Genomic DNA, 22,152 nt, shown 5'->3' on the forward strand with positions numbered 1-22,152 from the left:
ATAAATGTAAAATAGCATTATTAGTTCTTACAGTCATCATTGCACCATTCATACTTGAAGCAATTGATATTTCCACAAATCAGGCACTGTACAAATTCTGTCATAGTAAAACATTTATTTGTTAAAGTGATATAGATTATTCAGGATTCTACAGTCTTAAATTATGGATGGCAATGTAACATGGATTGATACAGAACTCGATGCCAATGTAGGCTTTTCTGTTTCCTTCTTTAAAAAAAAAAATACTTGTAGGCCAGAAGAAAAAAAAAAAATTGGCTTTAAAAGGGGATGAACCATGGTCTGATAGAGCCAATTCCATCCGCGTCAGAGACTTCTGCTTCGGCTCCTGTGGACAATTTCTTCTAGGACACCAGTTCAACAATTAACCTTTGTGAATTGAAACATTTTTTAAATTTTATCCAGTAAAAATATCAGTGGCAACTTTTTTCAGGAGAGAAAGAAGTAGTGCTCTTCAGATTAACTCCAGCCTCTGAAATGGGAAAAGAGAACACGGAAAAAAAAAAAAAAAAGAAAGGAAGAAAGAAAAAAGAAAAGAAACAAAGAAACAAAGAGAAAATACGTAGGTAATAAGATCATTGTGCTAGTAATTTAAAAGTTACAGAACTATAAGCAACCAGGCAGGAGTTTATTGCTAGAGAATACAAGATACACTCCTAAGAACTATCTAGACATGCACATCGGCTCTTAAAATGTTGCTTGGTAATTTCAAATTCTGAATATATAAAATAATCTCATTTTAAAAAGGAATCTAAATGCATTAAGCCTAAATAGTTATGCAAGTCAAAGCCAAATTGTGGAATGGCATTTCCCTTGCTTTGCTTTTCACATTTACATTCTCAAGGAAAAAAAAAATAATGATTTTATTCATTAATGCACGGCATTTAAATTTTAACAAATAATCATACTGGTTTTAAAACTATGAGCATATTAGGCCAAATCTGTTCATCACATATAAAATCTAAGTGATCACTACTTTTTAAATATAGTCTGTTGGGAGTTTGTATCATATTGAAATTTTATAAAATTTAATTATACATTAAACGTTAGTGAAGACTATTACTCCTCTTCATAAATTAGTTCCTCACCCACAGAGCAAATAAATGTGTAAACTGACAATAACTCACAAGAAAGGCATTCCATAGTTAATTTTGAATAACATAATATAAAAACCATTTAAAAATATTTAAATATCAAACTGTAAAAATATTCTTCCTCTAATGTGGATTCTCAGCATCATAGATTTAAGATATGTCTATAAATTCCATTTTGAATAGGGATGAAAAACAATTTTTGATAAATATGTAATTTCATAAATATGAAATAGAAGTAATTTTTGTCCCTTCCCATTCAAAAAGAACTATGTTTACAAGTTGGGTGTTATAAAATGCATGGCACAGATGAATCGTGAAATATGGAAGACTATTCTATATCAAAATGCTGATGTAGAACATATTTGGTGTAGAAAAAACTTGACGTGATAAAGGTAGGAAAAATATTGTAGAGATGTTTCATTTAAGAAAATATTTCATCTGGGGGCACCTGGCTGGCTCAGTCAGTGGAGCATGTGACCCTTGATCTCAGGGCTGTGGGTCTGAGCCCCACACTGGGTGTAGAGATTACTTAAAAATAAAACCTTTAAAAAACGGGGGCGGGGCGCAGAGAAAATATTTCATCTGAATAGCTGAAGTTACTTTTGGCACAAACAATAGTTTTTGAAAATTATTAAACAAAGGATTTACACCATGTCTGAAAACTGTTAATAGTTAATAGATGTGTAACCTATTTATAAAAAAATAATTACCTTGGAAATGACTGAAATATAGATCTCACTATCATTTTTTACCTGGAATGTTCTAAGAAAAACTCCATAAAATCACTCTAAATTACAATGGGATTATATATAAATTCCTATCTATTGGGTTCATAGCATAGCTTATTTTGGTGAAATTGGATTACAATGAGTTTATTTCTGTTTGTCTTTCCAATAATATGCTCCTTTTGATAGAAAAAAGATGTAGTTGTACTATACCAAAGTTCAAGTTTCAGGAAGCAGTGATATAGAAAAGACTAAATACAAATAGAAGAAAAATATAGTGGACAATATAACTATTTTGACTTTAGAAATAATAAATTCCTCCAGAATACAAAAACATTTTAATATCAAGTTAATGAGGGGCTCCTGGGTGGCTCTGTCGTTAAGCATCGGCCTTCGGCTCAGGTTATGATCCCAAGGTCCTGGGATGGAGCCCCTGGTTGGACTCCCTGCTCAGCAGGGAGTCTACTTCTCCCTCAGCCCCTCCCCCACATGCTCTCTGTAGCTCTCTCTTCCTCTCTTAAAAAAAAAAAAAAATCAAGTTAATGATTGCATAAGCTTACATATTATAATGAGATCATTTCCACATTACATAAAAAAACTATTAACAAACTACGGAATTATGGCTTTTATAAAAGCTGTTAATTTCAAAGATTAGACAATTAACGATCAGCTTTGGAAATTATGGTATGAATTTGCCTGCCCTGAAGCTACTACCATTATTGAAATGGTGACATAATATGAAGCTGAATAAAAACTTGTATATGTAGGATATTCAAAATAACACTTTTTACTTCACTTATCAGTAGACAAACTCTTACAATGATTCTATAAAGATCTAAATATGAACACAAATTATAAGAGCATCACAAAGGAAAAAAAACAGACTATAATAATCATGCTAAAATGTTACAAGAACTAAAGATAATGAATTTGAGATAGGCTCAGGATGTTTTGATAATGCTCCTTATTGAACAGTGAAAAGGTATCATGCAAAATACTGGGGACAGTTTTATGAACAGTACTATAAAGAAAAGAGGACATTGAAGCTACCCCAATATTAAAAAAAGGAAAAAGGTCCTGACGTTGAATGGATTGTGGGAAAATGCTGTTACTGCCCTTACTCTGAATGCAAGTAAGAACTCTGAATGATTTTTATCTTGTATAGTTAGGATATCTAAAAAAGAAGGAAATTATTTCTAAAAATCATTGCTGATACTAGGGTTCTAGTTTTTTCTGACTTACTGTAATGTTCAAGTAAATGTCAAAAATGGGCTTAATTATTATAAAATTAGTTAAAAGTTTTCTACATATGTGCATATGTGCCTATTCTATTACTCTTATTTTTAAAAATTTCACTTGAAAGGAATATCCTAGAAAAAAACCAACGCTACAGAACCAAATACTTTATAATGGTAATTTTTACTGGGAAATAACATTGGAAAGATATCTGGATCATATATACACATTTGCTTTGCTGTTTAGCTCTTATTTCATATTTTTTCCTAACCCTATGTTAAATGTTGGTGTTTCTTTATAATCAGCATTACTTTTTATTCATTTATACCTTAATAGTTTCTCTAAAAAAAGTGTCTCTTTTCATGGTTATTGCACCTGTGACAGGGGTTTTATGACAAATTTTAAATTTGTTAAATACCTTAATTGATACTAAACAGAATAATCAGAAGTCAAATTAATTAGAATCAGGAAGCTATTTCCTTAAAGGCTAGTGCAAGCAATTATAGATTAAGGGGTATTTCTTGTGCATACTTAAGCGCGCACGCGCGCGCGCACACACACACACACCCACACACACAGTACACATATTTTGTTGGTCCGAATATAACAAATACTTTTTAAGAAAGGTTATTTAAGACATTTTCAGTATAAATGCAAGTAGTCAGGGGAAGCTGGGGGGGCTCAGTCGGTTAAATGTGGGACTCTTGATTTTGGCTCAGATCATGGTTTCAGGGTTGTGAGATTGACTCCTCCCATTGGACCCTGCACTCAGCAAGGAGTCTGCTTGAGATTCTCTTTACCTCTTCCTTTGCTCCCCCCATCTCTCACTCTCTAAATAAATAAAAAAATGCAACTAGTCAACCGTTCCTATTTTATACTTCTAAACATGGCATATGAATTGTTTTACTGGATTTAAGTATAACAATCTTTTCAAACATAAGGTTAACATATGCAAGTGCCAGTTTACATGTAATTACTACCAGTTTTGCTGATTCCTCTTCTCTTTGCTCTCAATTCATCTGAGTGTGATTAGAATCTTATAATTTTATTATAAAAGGACCGTATGTGATATATCAAATATTTTAAGTTCATTCTATTTCTATACACATGCAGGGAAGGTCTTAAGGAAAAAAAAAATGGCATAGGGCATATTCTGGCTAATGGAAATGATATAAATGTATTAATTCTTCAACCTTAGGGAAAAAAATGATCTTAGCAGATACCTCAGTACAAGGAACACCTATACCACTGACTGGATGGAACCTGTCTTTTATGTACCTTCCTATTAGAGTTTGATGCTATATGAGGGACTGTGGTATAATTAATTTAATAATGTTGCCATGGAAACATTTTGTTATATTAAAAACAAAAATGTGTTGTAAGGTGTTTTGTTTTTTTGCTTATTTTTTTAAAAAATATTTTATTTATTTATTTATTTATTTGAGAGAGAGAGAGAGAGAGAGGGAGTGAGCAGGGGGAAGGCCAGAGGGGGAGGGAGAGAGACAAGCAGATTCCCCACTGAGAGCAGATCCCGAGACAGGGCTCAATCTAAGGACCCTGAGATCATGACCTGAGCCAAAACCAAGAGTTGGACGCTTAACCAACTGAGCTACCCCGGCACCCCAATTTTATATATATACATACACACACACACACACACACATAGGTAGCCTTTTAATTTAAATTTAATGCATTGGGCAGTGTCCAAAATTTTGGAAAACATATTTGCCTTTGGGTAGTAAAACACATTTGTTACCATCCTGCAGGTAATAAAAACTTAAAAATTTATATCCCTTCCTCCCCCCCTAAAAAAGAGCTGGGAAGCCGTGAGCACAAGAAATCTCTACCAGCTCTACCTCACTCCACTCACACCTGGGGAAGTACTGCTAACCATGGGAAAGGCACAAGACAGCCACGTAGGTCAGTCTCTTCCAAGGGGCTTCACTGGTAGTATGGACAGGGTAGAAAGGATAGGTCTCCTAAGGCAGAAATCATTTACCAAGTACCAAGAAGAGTTACACCGAGGTCTCATCATACTTTAATTGATAATTGAAAAATGCCTTAGATTGACTCTCCTGCTTCCAATTCTTGATAAAACAGCACTGTTCTGGACTGTGCTTCTGATAGATTAACCAATTACCTTCTAATCCCTTTCTAAAGATATTCTCTTTCAGAACAGCTAGATGTCCAAAGTTACATGATAAATGAACTTTCAGAAATCAAAGGCAGAGAGAGAGAGGGAGGAAAGAAGGCAGCAAGAGAGGTAGGGCAGGAGAGAGAGAGAGGTTCAGAGTGAGAAAGGGAAGCACTGGGGGGTGATGAAACAATGCACCTTCACGCAGGGCAGTTCAGTACACAAAACAGAACACAAAGTGTGTGCCAGACATTGGGCTATTGATTGTTTCTAGTGAGCCATCTGTTCATTTTTTGTAACACGGGATTGGGATCCTGAACTCAGAGACATGATGCATGAAAAATACGGTGTTTAATTTGGGAGTGGAACTCATTAGGGGAAACCCTGAATGATTGTCCAAGTTATTATCTTTTAAATACAAAATGTTAAAAAAAAAAAAAGACCCTATTTTTACCACTAAAAAAATAAATCAGTGGCCTTTTTTAGAACTTTTACAAGCAGAATATTTTTTCTGTGCCAAACCTTAAGCCAATGGCTGATGCCTCCAGCTGTGTGAACAGATTGCTAAAGTGCTATTCTGCTCTGGAAACACACTTTCTGATCCAATTAAAATGCAGGAATCAAACACTCATTTGAAACTTCCAAAAAGGAACAAAAAAAGAAGAAGAGTAATCAGTTGCTGACAAAAGGAATACCATGAATATTTCATATGTAGTCTTTTGCTCCATTTTATAGTGGCTTCATTCATTTTGGGTAACACTGAAACACTTCTGTTCATCCACTTCCAGGGAGGTATAATGTATCATTTCCGCTCCTATTAGGATGTGGAGGTCAAGGATAAGGAGTGAATACATTCTTATCAAGCTACTGTCTTGGGAAGTATTTGTAAAATGCACATTATATCATGCATGGGTATAAGAGTGACTCCAAAGTCACATTAGTATTCCCTTTATTCTTACAGTATGAATCAGAAATGTTCAGTTAACCAGAAATATGTCTAAATTTAGTAACTGGAAATTCATTTAACCAAACTAAACTTTAGTTTGTACCACTGAGAACTGAGTAGTTTTAATGGAAAATTTCAACAAGTTACATAAGCTTGCAAAAAATTAAAAAAAAAATTATTTATAAAAGAGTATGCCCACTTAATGCTGAACTATGAGACAGGTAACAAAATCTCACCTGTGTTTCCTGGACAATCTGGTCAACATTAGTCAGCAAAGCATCTGGGAACAAAATTTTCAGTGTCATAAACAAATACACAAATTCCATTTTTAAGAAACAGACCCGAAAACACTTCTCACTGAAATCTTGATAAGATTTCTCTTAACAGAGATTTATCTAGACTTCTTTTAAAAAAACTTACCTGTTCTTGGGCTAATTGCAATTGACTTTTGCAAATACTTTGTAGTTGTCTATGGCTACTTCCTGATATATAATACACCATACAGGTAGAATTTTAAAAATATTGTCCCAGTTGCTAACGTGAGTAATTATTATTATGGAATGCATTTTTCCTCAAAGAGTTCAAGAAGGGAATCAGGCTTCTACTCATTTTTCCCTACTCAAAGTTAACATTTCAACTAATATGGAAAGATACACCAAGGAAAAGAGAATCCAAAATGGGAAACATAGCTTCACTATGTTCAACATGCAGAGTATTAAATAATCATTTACAATAATCATTATTCAATAGCCCCCAAAATAATATGTTTTATGAAGTACCCAGTATCCTCATATAAAACACTAATGTTCTATATGCAACCATTCTGCCTTTAAATGTCCATATGTATGTTCCAGTTGGCTATAAATGTTTAATACCATTACCTAGCCCTGCATAGCACATATTCTATTTCTTTCCAATATGTCCTCTTTTAAAACAAATACTCTTAGTCATTAAGAAGTGACACAATGATAAGAAAAAATATTAGGAAAAAATTATTCTCAGGGTTCACAGGTAAGTGTGATGAGAAGAGTACAAAATACTTTTTTATAGAACCTCCAGCACAAACATTCAAAGAAATTTATAATTGCCTCTGGAGATTAGGTTTTACATGAAAGCAATAATAAGACATGTTCACATTATCCAGGAAAAAAAAAATGTTTAGGAAATTACATTATGGTAGAGCCAACATAGGATATTTCATAAGCCCTTCATGTTATTTGAATAATTTATTGGACATACTCTGAGCAGAATCACAATATCTAATTCATGTTTCAGGCAAGATCAAATGTACATCCACTTCCAAACACAAAATGAAAAGGACTTCATGACTTTCTCTGAATGCATTTGAAAAAAATTTTTTTTTAATTTTAAAATTCATGGACATAAGAGTCATCTATTTGAAAAGAGCGGATCTCTACAAGTTGTAGAGATCATAATCATTAGGAAGTTCAGAAAAATAAATTTCTACTAGAGAGTTTATATCCCATTGTAATCTTATAACTCAGTAATATAGCTTGTACAGTTGTTCTGGGAGAAGTTCTCTGGTAGTTAGCCCATTTAAATATAATTTTGCTACATCAATTACAATCTATGTTGCAAGATACAAAATTCTGATTTTAACTGATTAATTTGCTAAGCATACATATTGGTATATCTATATATTACATATATAGATATATAAGTATATACTGTGTATATATTTTATCAATGGTAACTTTAGATCCTAAATTTCGACTTTGAGAAATAGCTGACAAAACCAGAAGACAATGGTACACTAGTTATTATACTGATCACTTGTAATATTTGATAAAATTGCAAATACATTACCCTTATTTAACAAGGAAATTTCATACTTAAATAGACTCCTAGGTAGAAAGTGCTACTTTCTGTGTCCCACACTTCAGACAATACCACATTTTTAGGAAGACTCAATCACAGTAATATTTTCACCATTCTTTCGATATTAAGTGATCCTCGGTACTGTTATAAGAAGGATTGGTTTTATTTCAGAAAGCAAACAAACAAAATCCCCCAAACCTGACAAAAGTAAGTGTATGTGTAGTCCCAGCATGCATTTATCTAGCATGGGAGAAAAAGGATGGACTAATCTGAAAAGACCGAGCTCTGAAACTATTACAAAATCCCAGGCATTCATTTCGGTTATTTTCTCTTTTCTCTATGAAATTTTAAAGACAAGATATTTTTTATCCATAAATTTGACGCCCCAAAAATGCTTCACTCACAACCATTATAATGTAAATAATAATAATGACTATATAACGATAGTGATGATGATTATCATCATCAACTGCGGAGGATAAGAAAAATAGCCTTTTCCCATCCGGACCACCTCTGGGTGGACTTCAGTCCTTTCCCCAAACACTACAAACACTTACAGACAGAAGCATCCACATTCATTGTTAAAGAAGAAAGACTGGATGCTTCCTTAAACACAAGGGATGACTGAGCAAGGAAAAGATAATAGATAGTCTTCATTCCGTATAATATAAATGAACATTGCTTTCTTAGCAACATAAAATAGAAGTGAAATTTTGTCATACCAATAAGAAAATGGGTTCAGATCTGCAGTCCTTGAAAAATGACCCATTTACCTTTGCAATTCTATGTACAATAAGATGCTTTATGTTTTCAGCACTTTTTATTTTTTTAACTATTGGCATTTAAATGATTGTTGTTAAGCTTATTGTTGTGAATAAAAAGGAAAAATGGGAAAATTTCAGAACTAAGAGGCCATTGTTGTGGATCTTGTGATAATTGTTCTAGTTTTTTACCTTTATAAATGAAATACTTAGTTTCCTTTCAGTAATACAAGCAAATAAAATAGTTAAAATTTAGTTTGGAAGTTAAGTACTTTGTGAGTGCTTTAAAGTGAAGTAGAAAGTACTTCTCAAGAAAAGATAAAAAGAGATTCCTGTAGATAAATGGAACACATTTAATTTTCTTTTAATTTCTCAACTTCTTGTGGGAAAGTATGTATCATTCAGATAATAGATTTGTTATGTCTATAAATGGTTTACAATAGTTCTATAACTAATATTCTAAAACATTTTTTGGAAAATATATCTACAGAGCAGATAAAATCAACTGTCTGAAAGCATAAAATAGCTTATTGTGGCCTCAACCTAACTAACTACGTTTAATGGTTAAAAAAAAAAAAATTAGGAAATAAATTGGTCCCAGTGAGGGTATTTACGTATCTAATTTATTTATTTAATGTACCTCTGTTTCAGTCTATTTGTAGGGTCAAAATGAATAGTATTCATCAAACCAAACTTTGTTTCCTCTTAGGATTCCAAGGCAGCATTGGATGCTTCATCATCCCTTTATGATACTTGGATATTACATATATTAAATAAAAAGACCTACTTTAATAATAGTTGGACATTTTGGAATTGGGGGACACTTATCCAAAAGAAACAAAAACAACACAGGAAGACATATAATTAAAAAATGTTTGGAGCAAATATCTGTAAATATATTGTTTGTTAGTTATCATATTTAACAACCTGTAACCATAGTTTAGCATGGCTAAAAAAAAAGAAAAATAATTTAGGACTTGGAAGCAAAAAACAATATATATAACCTATACATAGTCAGCAACAGCAAACCATATGCTTTGGATCACATACACATAGCTGGTTAAATGAGAAATGCAAGAAATAACAGAAAGAAAAACAGTAAGAGACAGAATTTCTTGCTTATAGTAATAAAATAGCTGGATCACAAATCAACATTGTGCATATAATCAAAATTCTTACTATTGCACCTTCCTCCCTGGCCCCATTCATTTATTTATTTATCTATCCATTCACTCATTCATTCATTTGAGTAACTAGTGTGTTTCGGATATTATACCGGGTACCTTTAAAAACCCTCAACCGTCCCATAGATTTATTTTTCAGTCACTTCATACTGAAACTGCCCTGAGCAAAAAGTCTTTCATATACTCGTAAACAAAAACAAAAACATTTGACCCTCTTGATAGGCCAATCTTTCGTTGATCTTTCAAAATATAAACTTACAGAAAGACAGAAATATGAGCCTTTTTATCACTTCTAAAAACATGTGTTCATGCATTTGGTTAATATACCCTGAAAACAGTCTTGAGTAAAACTAATAAAAATTTAAATGGTTTCAATGATTTTAGTCAAACAGAATAAATTTCACATGATTAGATATTATAGAGTTCTAAATGTTTATAAGAAATAAAAGATATTGAATTAACGTTTCATTTGAAACATAAGCAGAAAATTGATTTTTTAAAATACAGGCAACTTGGAACAGATATGCTAAACTGTGGCCTTTATGCATGATTTCAGAGCCCCCTTGACCACAACCTTCATAATGCCAGAGATTTCTTCCTTGGGGATTCACTTGTTTAAGTCTCAAAAGCGTTTATATATTTGGGACTTTTTAATACCATATAGGTAAAAACTAGGAAAGGGAAAAGCAATATGCTTTTGTCCATCAGCACCTTTTGAAGAATTAAGTAATTGATGTTAATTAGAAATGTTAAATTGGGATTAGAGCATTATTACAGAAATAGTGTTGGAGATACACTTCATTCTGTGTAATGTTTTTGATTTTACAAAACATGATCACACATGTAATCTCATTTATTCCTCCAAAGAACTATACATGTGACCCATGAAAGCTGATTAGATTTTCGAAATGTGAAAGGAAAGCTTTAGAAAGGGAACCAGGGCAGAGGAGGCATTTATGAAACACCTAAGATAATACTGGCCCATTAGATAATTTTTTTCAAGACTGGTGTGGAAAATAATCTCTGCTTTAATTTTACCTGTTTCTGAATGTCATCATGATAAATCGTGTATAAAATGTTTCTGTGTCAAGTTAAAATTAACTGAAGTTTTTACATATGCCTCTAGTAGAAGAAAATTAAACTAATGACTACCATCTGTGTTTTAATGATATTTCCAAATGATCTGTAAGAGATATTAAACTTACTGTTTAACTTACTCCCATGGAGTATGTTATATAAATAAAGTACGTATCTTATTATATTATGGCTAAATTTTTTTGTGCAAGATTCTCATCTGAGCCTTATTTTCAACCTCCCATCCCAAATACCAAAGAATGCCTTAATGTTAACCCCCATCTACCAATCTTTAATAAAACACCATCAAGTTGCAATATAATGTAAGATTTTCAGCGAGTAGATAGGAACATTTATCTATAGACCTTGATTTCAGTGGATATCCAAGAATACCATATATCAAGGAGCAATATTATTGTCTGATTAAATTTAAGAATTTTTTAATGATGGATTCCCACTAAGCTGCATGATTTCTAATTAAATTTCATCACAGGTTTTGGTTAAAATAAATGCATTTACTCTAAGAAAGAAACATTCCAATTGAGAATTATAGGCAGAAGGGGAAAACAAAACCACTATCTGGTTAATGAGCAATGACTTCATATTGCTTATAAATGTAATAAGACTTCCATTAGAAGTATTTTTTTTTTTTTTTTTACTTCACTTAGTGATAACAATAGACATTCCTTTGATAATGGGAGCCTGGTATTTTTGTCTCCCTTTTTAACTTACTTAAAGAAAAACATAAAACTCATTCATTCCACAAATGTGTACTGAATGAATGAAAACACCTTCCTGTGCCTAGGGTAGCAGCATACAGAATTCTGGCCTGTGACTTGAAACTGAACTGGATTTCTTTGATAAATGCAAAATCACTTGACTTTTCTTTTGCTCCCCACCAAAAAAGCTATGTCATGGATGAGAAATACCATAAATCTATTAAGGCACCTGAACCATGAATGTTGTTTAGAAGTGTACCTATTTTAACACTGTCTGGGTATACTTATTGAATATTTTATTTTAAACACCATAACAACACAGAGGTGTTCTTTTTAATATCTGCCAAAAAACAAATGCCACTGTCCTTGAAAGAAAATAGAAAATCTACTCACTGAAAAATACTAATCAGCCTAGGTGGTCCTTTGTAAGACTGGAGGAAATAGCATTATTTATGTAAGACTTCTTTGTCCCGTGACAACCTTTATTTTGTGCTCTGCTATTGTAGAACCTAGAGGTCAGTCCTAGGGCAGGGGAAGGCACTGTCATGTCATGCTTTTCCCCCTAAACCATCTTATCTGTGTTACCTTCACATATCAAACTGTACCTAGAAGGTTTATACACCTTGGCTCTCTCTATGAGGCATGTATCAGAGAAACAAAGCTGGAATTTCAAATTCCAATTTCCTATATGAGTTTTCAAAATAATTTCTTCATTAAAAAGAAATAATTGGTTACACAGTGCTTTCCAATATCCACTCAGAATCTGAGAGAGATGCTTTTCCACTACGCCCATCAGAACTGTTGGACTGAATTAACATCGCATTCATAGACATGCTTCTTTTAGAAAACAGTCCACACGTGTTCCGTGAGTTAAAACAATAGTATTCCTTTAATTCTCCATTCAGGGAGTACCTGTGCCTCGCTCTGGATCTGTCAGCAGGCAAAGTGAGAAACTTACTTGGCTTTGAATGTGCTCTTTTAGATGTGGGCCCCTCTGTGATAGAATCAGGAGGTCGACTAGCTAACTGCAATGCAGTTGAGTTGTTCCTGTTAGTGTTTTGGGATTCAACATTTGTGACAGCTTCATTCTGTGGTTCGGCACTTGGCTTTGTGCCAGTCTTTCTTTTCTGCTTTTGGGACACAGAAGTGCTTGGAGTCCAGGTAGGAGGCAAAGCAGAGGTAGTGGTAGAGGAGTCCTGACTTGAACAAGTTTCTGAAGACTGTATCACGTTGTCATTGGCAACTTTACAACACTGGGCATTCTCTTCATGTCCCACAGCTTGTTTGGACACGGACTGGGGCAGTGTGACACTGCAGCCTTGTATCTGAGCCCCATTAGTTTGAGAGTAGACATTGCTGACCTTGGTGACCTTGTGTTGCTCGTTATTGTTACAAACCTTATACCGGATCATGAGGATGATGATAAAAACCAGCACAGACGCTACAATTATTCCACCAATAATAATAATCATGGTGCCTCCCAAAAACTGGGACTGCATGAAATGGCATCGCACATAATCCTGTTCCGTCGTAAACTGGATGCAACCCACAACTCTTGTGGCGGTGAGGGAAGTGATGCCGTCGTCATATATTGCCAAGACACACAAGTCATACATAGTTCCAGCAGCCAGGTTATTGACAAGAAAAGTTTTGCTCGTAGGAGGTATCATTCTGAGGGACAATGGAATTTGTGTTAATGTTAAAAACAAAACATACAGACACACAGAGCCATTATGACTTCAGGTCTGTTTCATTCCAGTACTCATTAAGATAAGCACAATTATAACAGATATGAAATATGGGAAAATGATCTAATCTTATATATGCCTAGGTAAAATGGTTAAAAGTCATTGCTGGATTCTGCACTGTATCAATGGTGACTGCACCGTGCCTTGACAAGCTTCCTAATTACATTGCTTGGCAAACCAGAACTCCTAATAAAAGCCACTGCTAAAAAAATCATTTATGGCAAATTGCTTTTGAAAGGTGTGACTGTGACATTATCTGACTACTAAACAAATCCATTTAGCACTTACAACACCTCTGTGACTAAAAGCCAATTTGAAGGAAGGGAAAACACTGACAATCACATTAGAAACCAGAATGGAAATGCATCGGAGTATTTATTTTCCAAATCAGTTATAAGCTGCTATGGAATGGTACCCAGCAAACCTATATTTTGTAACTACGATAATTACTAAGATTAAAGTAGTTTATTTACAGATCTCAGCCTTCTCTTATGCCAGCAACACTTGGTTCCCAGTATGTTTTTATCTAAAAATGAGGTTGATGAGAATGTATGAAGAGTATTATCTTAAAAACATGAACGGGGCAAGGCTGTTGACCAGAGCCTAAATCCCTCATCCTGCCCATTGTGGGCTGATGAAATTACCTTCAGAACAGTTGCTAAGTTTGATAAAAGTTTACAGATACCTCTGAATCCATTATATCACAAAACTCTTCTGTGGGTGCTTTTTTCCCACTAACTTTTTTTTTAAGTAGCAACCAAATATGACCTAAGCTAAGATTTCATTTAGAAAAAAAAAATGCTTGAAACTATATTTTCCCTGACAGATAAAACTTGGCAATGCTAATCTGTTATACAACCTAGATAATGTGTTCTAAATGAACTAGGAACCTTTTAGGGCACAGTATGTATTTGTGATTTGTGATCAAAATCACTATCATTCAGTGAGTGTATGATAAATACCAGGCATTACTAAGCACTTTATATACACTATAATTTTATTCTTTTTTCTTTTTCTGGAACACTATAATTTTATTCTTACGATGACTGTATGAGGTAGGCATTACTATTTTATTTGTGACAAACACTGAAGTCAGGAAATTTAAGCAATTTTCTGAAGGTCACCTAGAATTTTCTTGTCATAGCAGGATTAGGATCTTAGTCTTTGGAAAGTAGAAACTGGCCTATGGCACATTATATATATATACAGTGTTAGTAGCTACAGGAAGCTGAGGGGTAGGGGTGCACATTCTTCTTTGACAATGGGTTAAATAATGGATAACCCAGGTAAAGAGCAGCTGAGTATAAGAAGGACAAACAACTTTATGCTAATATGCATGCATCATAGTCTACATGATCATACATTTAGTGATAAGAGAGATATTAGAAACTGTTTACTTTAATCTCTTGCTTTTAAAGATAAGGAAATTAAAACTCAGCAATGTAGGACTTTGCCCAGGATCGATCATACAGCTAGCTGGGCCAGTTTTGTTTTTTTTTTCTACCAGCCCATGCTCATTTAAAAAAAGTTCTCTCATTTCCATACATGGGTGAAAATCAAATTATCTTCAAGAATTCATCTGGGTATATAAGAATTGAGTTGATCTTATTCCAGAAAAGCTTCAAGACAAAATATATATATATATTTCAAAACCATGATTTTGCATCATTTCCTAGGAGTAATAATAGTCTATTATGAGTGAAATTATATGGAGAGGTAAAAATGTATATTTCCAACTGAAAATTGGACAAGATGTGACTATAAATCAATGAGGCTGAACTTTAGAAAAACATACCAGAAAATCTATAGTCAGATGCAAATTCTCCATCGAATTCCTTATGAGGAGATTACATACTTAACTCCAGTGATACTTTCACTGCTCAAAATATTTATAAACTTTCTCTTTGGAACTGTCTTAAGAACCAGTGTATATGAAATAATACACATGCACATAACTCAATCACTCAAAAAAATCAGTCTCATTATTTTATAGTTACATCCTATTTTTTTGACCAAAAATGGCAATACCCATCTTGATCACCCACCTTATTCACAAGACTTGGCTCCAAGTGGCTTTTGCTTGTTTCCAAAATTCAAATTCACCCTCAAAAGACGAAGATTTGCCACCACTGAGGATATTCAAAATAGTATGACGAAGGTTCTAAAGATAATTCCAAAAGTGCTTTGAGCAATGCCAGCATCATTGGGATAATGGAATAGCCTCCCAACGTGACTTCCTTGAAGGAAAGAACACTCATGTGGATGTGTAAGTTCTGGTATGTTTTTGAATTTTTAAAATAAATCAATCTTGTTCTCTGATAGTCACATCTCTTAGATGAGGGGAAAAAAAGTAAGTAAGCAGAATATTAAATATAAATTTGAACTCTCTAAAAATAACACCATTCAAAATATTTCCCCACAGGTAATCACCTTTCACAAACCTTACATTATACACTTTAAAAAAAAAGTGGAGTGCTGTAATTACAACACAGAGTAGCACTGCCAGTTAAAAAAACAAAAACAAAACAAAACAAAAAACCAAGTCAGTAGTACCTTAACAAGCCCTACTAATGTAGATGCATGGTAAGTATAAAAAATTGGTTAATTTTTCTTACCTGTAAACAAGGGTGTCATCATAAGTACCATTGTACTGGATTTGGAACATACGTATTCCAGGAATATTCCTTTGAAAATTAAATTTAAGTAGCGCAGTAGATGATGTCGCTTCTGCTACTACAATTTTATCTTGACTCATTTTAGTATCACCATTACTACTGCTTGCATTAGAACCTGACTTAGTAGAAGTTGAAATATCTGAAGAACCAGGATCAGGCTCATGGATATGGTTTGTACTGTTTAGTAAGTGAGGGAGCTTAATTATATGAAGATCCACAGTTTGTGTTGCTTCCCCAGCAGGATTGGAAGCGATGCAGGTAAAAGCACCTGTATCCTTTACAGTTGTTATAAGAATATCAAGTGTTCCATTATCATACACCAGAGATCTTGTTGCATTTGAAATCAGCTTCCCTTCAGGAGAAATCCAGTGAATTGCAGGTTCAGGGTCCCCCCTGGCTTTGCACCTCAGGGTTGCCCTCTGACCTTCCAGGACTCGCATCTCATGTGTATGACGAGTAATGAGAGGAGGCTCACATAAAAACTCTTCCTCAGGAATTGACCAAAAATAGCGGCCAGTTAAAAGTGCTGGAGAAGCACAAGTCTCTAGGTCATCTTCTCTGGACAGACGCCTCAACCACAACAATTCACAATTGCAATGCAAAGGGTTTCCACCAAAACTTAATGCAAAAGTTGATGGGCTGATTATTCCTGAGGTTGCTAATACCTGAGCTCGCTGAAAGAGAGGGTCAGGTGGTAGCTTCTGCAATTTGTTTGATGTTACATCTAGCCGAGTCATCTTGTGCAAGTGGGAGAAAGTCCCCTTAGGAATGTTATCAATCATATTGTGATCCAAACTAAGGGTGTGCAAGCTAACCATCTTCTCAACAGCATCCCAAGGAATTGTTTCTAAATTATTGTAGGACAGGTCCAGCTCCTCAAGGGCAAAGACATCATCAAATGCTGTAGAAGAAATTAAAGTCAGCTGATTGTTGTTCAGTATCAAATGATGGAGATTGGAAAGCCCACTGAACATATCATTTGTAATTTTAGTCAATCTGTTGCTATTCAAATGCAATGCCCTCAAATTTCGTAAGTCAGCAAAAGCATGAGGTGTAATAAAACTTATTGTATTCCTGGATAGAGTCAGGTCCACCAAGCTGGTCATATTGGCAAAATCTTTCCTTTTAATATTTGTAACAAAATTGTCTGCCAACCGCAGTTCCACAGTTCTTCTGTCAATGTTTGGTGGAACGAATAAAAGCCCTTTCTTGGCACAAAGGGTTGCGAGATTAGGAGACAAAATCTGACAGACACAACGCTTTGGACAGATCTGAGCTCTCACTGCTATGCCAATGAAAAACAGATAAAAAAGAAATTTTTCCATTGTAGATCAGATTTAAGAGCCTGTAAGAAAAGATACAAAATGTAGTGTTAGCATCCAATCATTTCACTAATGTTCATATTCCTACTGGAATAATCCTTTGTATGCAAATTGTAATACAGAAGTGATTTACTCATTTGTTTACTTAACAAACAAGTATAAAATATCTACTCTGTATTGCAGGCTATAATTGACACTAAGTTGAAAAATACACCATTCCTTGGCCTCATGGGATTTAAAATCAAATGGGGGAAAACAAAGAAGCCAACAGATTATTACAATTCTGTAAATTATGTGCTATTTTTGAAATATGTCCAGGGTACTTCATGGATGTACAAAAAAAGTGACATTCAGCTGAGACTGGAGGGTAGGAGTTAGGAAACTTGCCCATAACCCTGAAAGATATCTCATAAGTTCAAAAGATTAAAGATATATTTAAGGATTTGCAAGCACTTCAATTTACTGAGTAGAAACAATAAAAGACAATATTTGTTATTGTTAACTTTGTGGCATGATATTTGAAAGTAATTAATCATTAATCAAATTTTATTCATCTTTACAAACTATCTTGAACATAGTACAACCTTCACAACCTAACTGCAAATGCAAATAAAGGCTCTTATTCTCAAAAATAAAAAGGCTAAAAATTTACCACAAGTGCTCTGAGCTCCTTAAATATTAGAATATTTTATTTGATGTAAAATTGGATTTTAAAAGATCATTTATGAAAAGTAGTCATCAAAATTCTTGACATTGAGTCCCAAAAGATGCTATCATTCCATTTTTTTCTTTTAAAATCTTAAGGCATTTAAATGTAATCCAAATATAATTTTTAAAAAATCTTGATAGTTTCATTTTCCAGTTTGATCTGAAGTATTTGTTCTTGAAATTAATCATCAAAAATTAAAATATTAATATATATGCAATCAAAAGTTCTCATAAATTACATGTAGTTTTAAATTCCAAGGAAAATAGCTAGAGAAAATAAATTTTTTTAATTGATGACAATATAAAATACAGAATTATTCTAGAAATAATGTACCTAGTTTTCTAAATAAAACATATTCTTATAGTTTTTATTTATTTTATATCATATTCAATGTGGATGTAATGAGTAAGAACTGTCATGCTCAACAAATGAAATAGTCTTACTCTTCTGTTCATGATGGAATAACTGGTACTAAACTAGCCTTTCCATGATAAGCAGTAACAAAAAGTACAAAATACTTCTATAACTATAGATTTCACACATTGGAAAAAAAAGAAGCACAGAATCGTGATCCTTGAGAAAAGTGAATAAAAAAAAAAAAAAAACGAATGAACCCTATCATTGCTCCTGGAGACACTTTTCAAAGCATAGCACAAGGAGGGAAAACAAGGTGACACTTGAACAGTTGAAGAGGATAGACTGGAGTGCAGAGAGTCTCCAATGGCCTGAATTTATGAGGCAGAATACCAGAAAGAAGAGAGTTATCCAAAGAAAGAACTTCAGTAATCCTATAGGCAGAAACAGGGTAATAGATACTAGCCATACTGAAACACTGGGGGGAGGGAGGAAGTTGGAGGAAAAAAGTAAACAAAACCTCAGTGACCTGTGGGAAAACATTAAGAAGTCAAAAATATTAAGAAGCATATAACTGGAGTATTAGAAGAAGGCTGTAGACATAAAGGCAGACATTTTTCACATTTGTTTTTTTATTTTATTTTATTTTATTTATTTATTTATTTGAGAAAGAGAGAGAGAAACAGCATGAGAGGGGAGAGGGTCAGAGGGAGAAGCAGGCTCCCTGCCAAGCCAGGAACCCGATGTGGGACTCGATCCCAGGACTCCGGGATCATGACCTGAGCCGAAGGCAGTTGCTTAACCAACTGAGCCACCCAGGCGCACATTTGTAATAAAAAGCAACCCATAAATCCAAGCTCAAAACAAGGAAAACTATACCAAGACACATCATAATCAAATTGCAGATAACCAAAGGAAAAAATAATAATCTTAAAAGGAGCACAGAAATAAGACACATTACAAGAAGATAAAGTGAACAAAATAAAAAATAATGGCTGACTCCTCGCTGATTTCTCATTGGAAATAAAGCAAAATGGAAAACAATTAAAAATATATTTCAAGCATTTCAAGAAAAGAAAGTCTGTCAACCTGGGTGGGGGCTTATATATTCATAATGAAGGTAAATTAAAAACATTTTGAGACAAACTGAGAGTTTTATTACCATAAGAGCTGCACTATAAGAAAATATAAAGAATATTCTATTCAGGTTGATGGAAAATTGTACCAGATGGAATCTTGAATCTTTATAAATGGGTAAAAAACAACAGAAATGGTGTATCTGTGGGTACATATAAAATATTTTTGCCGTGTTTTAATCTGTTTATAAATAGTACTTCTGGTATGGATATTAAAATTACAAAACAAACAAACAAACAAAAACCAACCCCACATCATTTGCACCCTGGCAATCAAGTAAGCTGGATAAACTGGACATCAAATTTTTTTTTTTAAATAACAAGATCAAAATGCTGAGGATATAAATTTACAGTAACTATATTCCAGAAAGCAGTAGTCTTTGATGGAAGGCAAGAGTTCCATAGATGTCCCCTGACGTCCCCATCCAACAGAAAAGTAAATAAGAGGACCTATCTGGCATAAATTAGGGTAGGGAGAAACTAGTCTACCTTTCAAAAATTTAACAAACTTTTTTTTAAAAGATTTTTTAATTTATTTATTTGAGAGAGAGTGAGAGAGAGAGAGAGCAAGTAAGCAGGAGCGGGTGGGAAGGGCAGAAGGAGAGGGAGAAGCAGACTCCCTGCAGAGCACGGAGCCCAACATGGGGCTCAATCCCAGGACCCTGAGATCATGACCTAAGCCAAAGGCAGACACTTAACCTACTGAGCCACCCAGGTTCCCCTTAACAAACTTCTTTTTAATGCTTTATTTCTTAGAACAGTTTTAGGTTTACAACAAAAATGAAAGGGAAGTACAGCGATTTCCTATATACCAACTGCTCCCACAGCAGGCTTTTCCATTATCAATATCCCTGCCAGAGTGGGACATTTGCTGCACTCAGTGCATCTACTTCGACACAACGTAATCACCCAAAGTTTGTAGTTTACAGCAGGGTTCACTCTTGGTGTCGTACATTCTACAGGTCTGGACAAATGTACAATGGCAAATATCCACCATTGCTGTATGTACAGAGTACTTTCACTGTCCTAAAATCCTCTGCGCTCTGCTTATTCATTTCCGCCTGGCTCATCCCTGGCAACCACTGACTTTTTTCTTTTTTACTGTCTCCATAATTCTGCCTTTGCTTGAATATCATATAGTTGGAATTATATAGTATGTAGCTCTTTCAGGTTGACTTCTTTCACTTAATAATATGCCTTAATAATATATTCCTCTATGTCTTTTCATGGCTTAATATTTCATTTCCTTTTAGCATTGAATAATAACCCATTTTCTGTATGTACCGAAGCTCCTTTATCCATCCACCTACTAAAGGACATCTGATTGCTTCCAAGTTTTGGCAATTCTGAATAAAGCTGCTCTACACATCTGCATATAGGCTCTTGTGTGGACATAAGTTTTTAACTCCTTTGGGTAAATACCATGGAGTGTGGTTGCTGGGCTGTATAGTAAGATTATATTTATATTTAGTTTTGAAAGAAAGTGCCAAACTGTGTTCCAAAGTGGCTCCACCATAATTCCCAGCAGCAATGTGAGATTTTCTGTTGCACTATAACCTTGCCAGCACGTGATGTTGTCAGTGTTCCAGATTTTGGTCATTCTAATAGGTGTGTACTGGCATCTCACTGTTCTAATTTGCATGCCTTGATGACTTATGATGTGGGGTATCTTTTCATATTTTATTTGCCATCTGTATATCTTCTTTGTTGAGGTGGTCTGTCTGTCAAGGTCTTTGGCCCATTTTTAAATTATGTTTTTTTTTTTTTTAATTATTGAGTTTTAAGAATTCTTTGTATATTTTGGATAACAGTCTTTTATCAGATGTGTCTTGTACAAATATTTTTCCCTGTCCCTGGCTTGTCTTCGCATTCTCTTGATGTTGTCCTTGGTCTTCACATTCTCTTGATGTTGTCCTTGGTGGAGCTCAAGTTTTTAATGTTAATGAAATCTAGCTTATCAATTATTTCTTTCATGGATCATGTCTTAGGTGTTGTACATAAAAAAGAATCGCCATACCCGAGGTCATTTAGGTTTTCTCCTATGTTATCTTTTGGGAGTTCTATAGTCTTGCATTCTATGCTGTGCAGTTATCTCAGTTTGTCCTTTGTTACAGTATTATCATAACTCAGTTCACTGCAGCTTCTTGAGACCGTGGTTGGACATTTGCTATTTGGGAAGACATGGGATGTTGACACTAGGATGGTTTTGAAAATCTGTCTTTTATAGATGAACTATCTGATTTTCAAACATTTGGAGAACTCAGCCAACTTTATATCTCCGCTTCCAGGTTTTTTTTGGTGGCCAATGAGAGCTCTTTGATCTTTCATCTCATCCCTGCATTTCCTTGCTTTGGGCTGCAATTGAGATACCCTAGATTCTATGAAGGTAGAGGATTCCTCTAAGAAGTTTGTTGTATCTCACCAATGCCACCCCAGACATTCTGTGGTTGAAAGTCAGACATACCTCTATGGGAAGAA

The 22,152-nt window shown here is 34.2% G+C and overlaps 1 protein-coding gene across 1 annotated transcript in view; it reads right to left on the reverse strand.

The window, feature by feature from the left end:
- Positions 1 to 221: 221 nt before the first annotated feature.
- The window catches only part of LRFN5 (leucine rich repeat and fibronectin type III domain containing 5), a 256,511-nt gene continuing 234,580 nt past the window's right edge, over positions 222 to 22,152 (reverse strand). Inside the window, exons 3-6 of the mRNA XM_034992514.1 lie at positions 16,094 to 17,498; positions 12,689 to 13,401; positions 6,390 to 6,433; positions 222 to 490 (exon numbers count right to left, since the gene is read on the reverse strand). Coding sequence (XP_034848405.1) covers positions 473 to 490; positions 6,390 to 6,433; positions 12,689 to 13,401; positions 16,094 to 17,478 — 2,160 coding nt within the window. The 5' untranslated portion in view covers positions 17,479 to 17,498 and the 3' untranslated portion in view covers positions 222 to 472. The remainder of the gene's footprint in view (positions 491 to 6,389; positions 6,434 to 12,688; positions 13,402 to 16,093; positions 17,499 to 22,152) is intronic.

This window comes from Mirounga leonina, unplaced genomic scaffold (assembly GCF_011800145.1).
Source record: "Mirounga leonina isolate KUSES-001 unplaced genomic scaffold, KU_Mleo_1.0 Mir_82, whole genome shotgun sequence".
In the NCBI taxonomy this organism is placed as follows: domain Eukaryota; kingdom Metazoa; phylum Chordata; class Mammalia; order Carnivora; family Phocidae; genus Mirounga; species Mirounga leonina.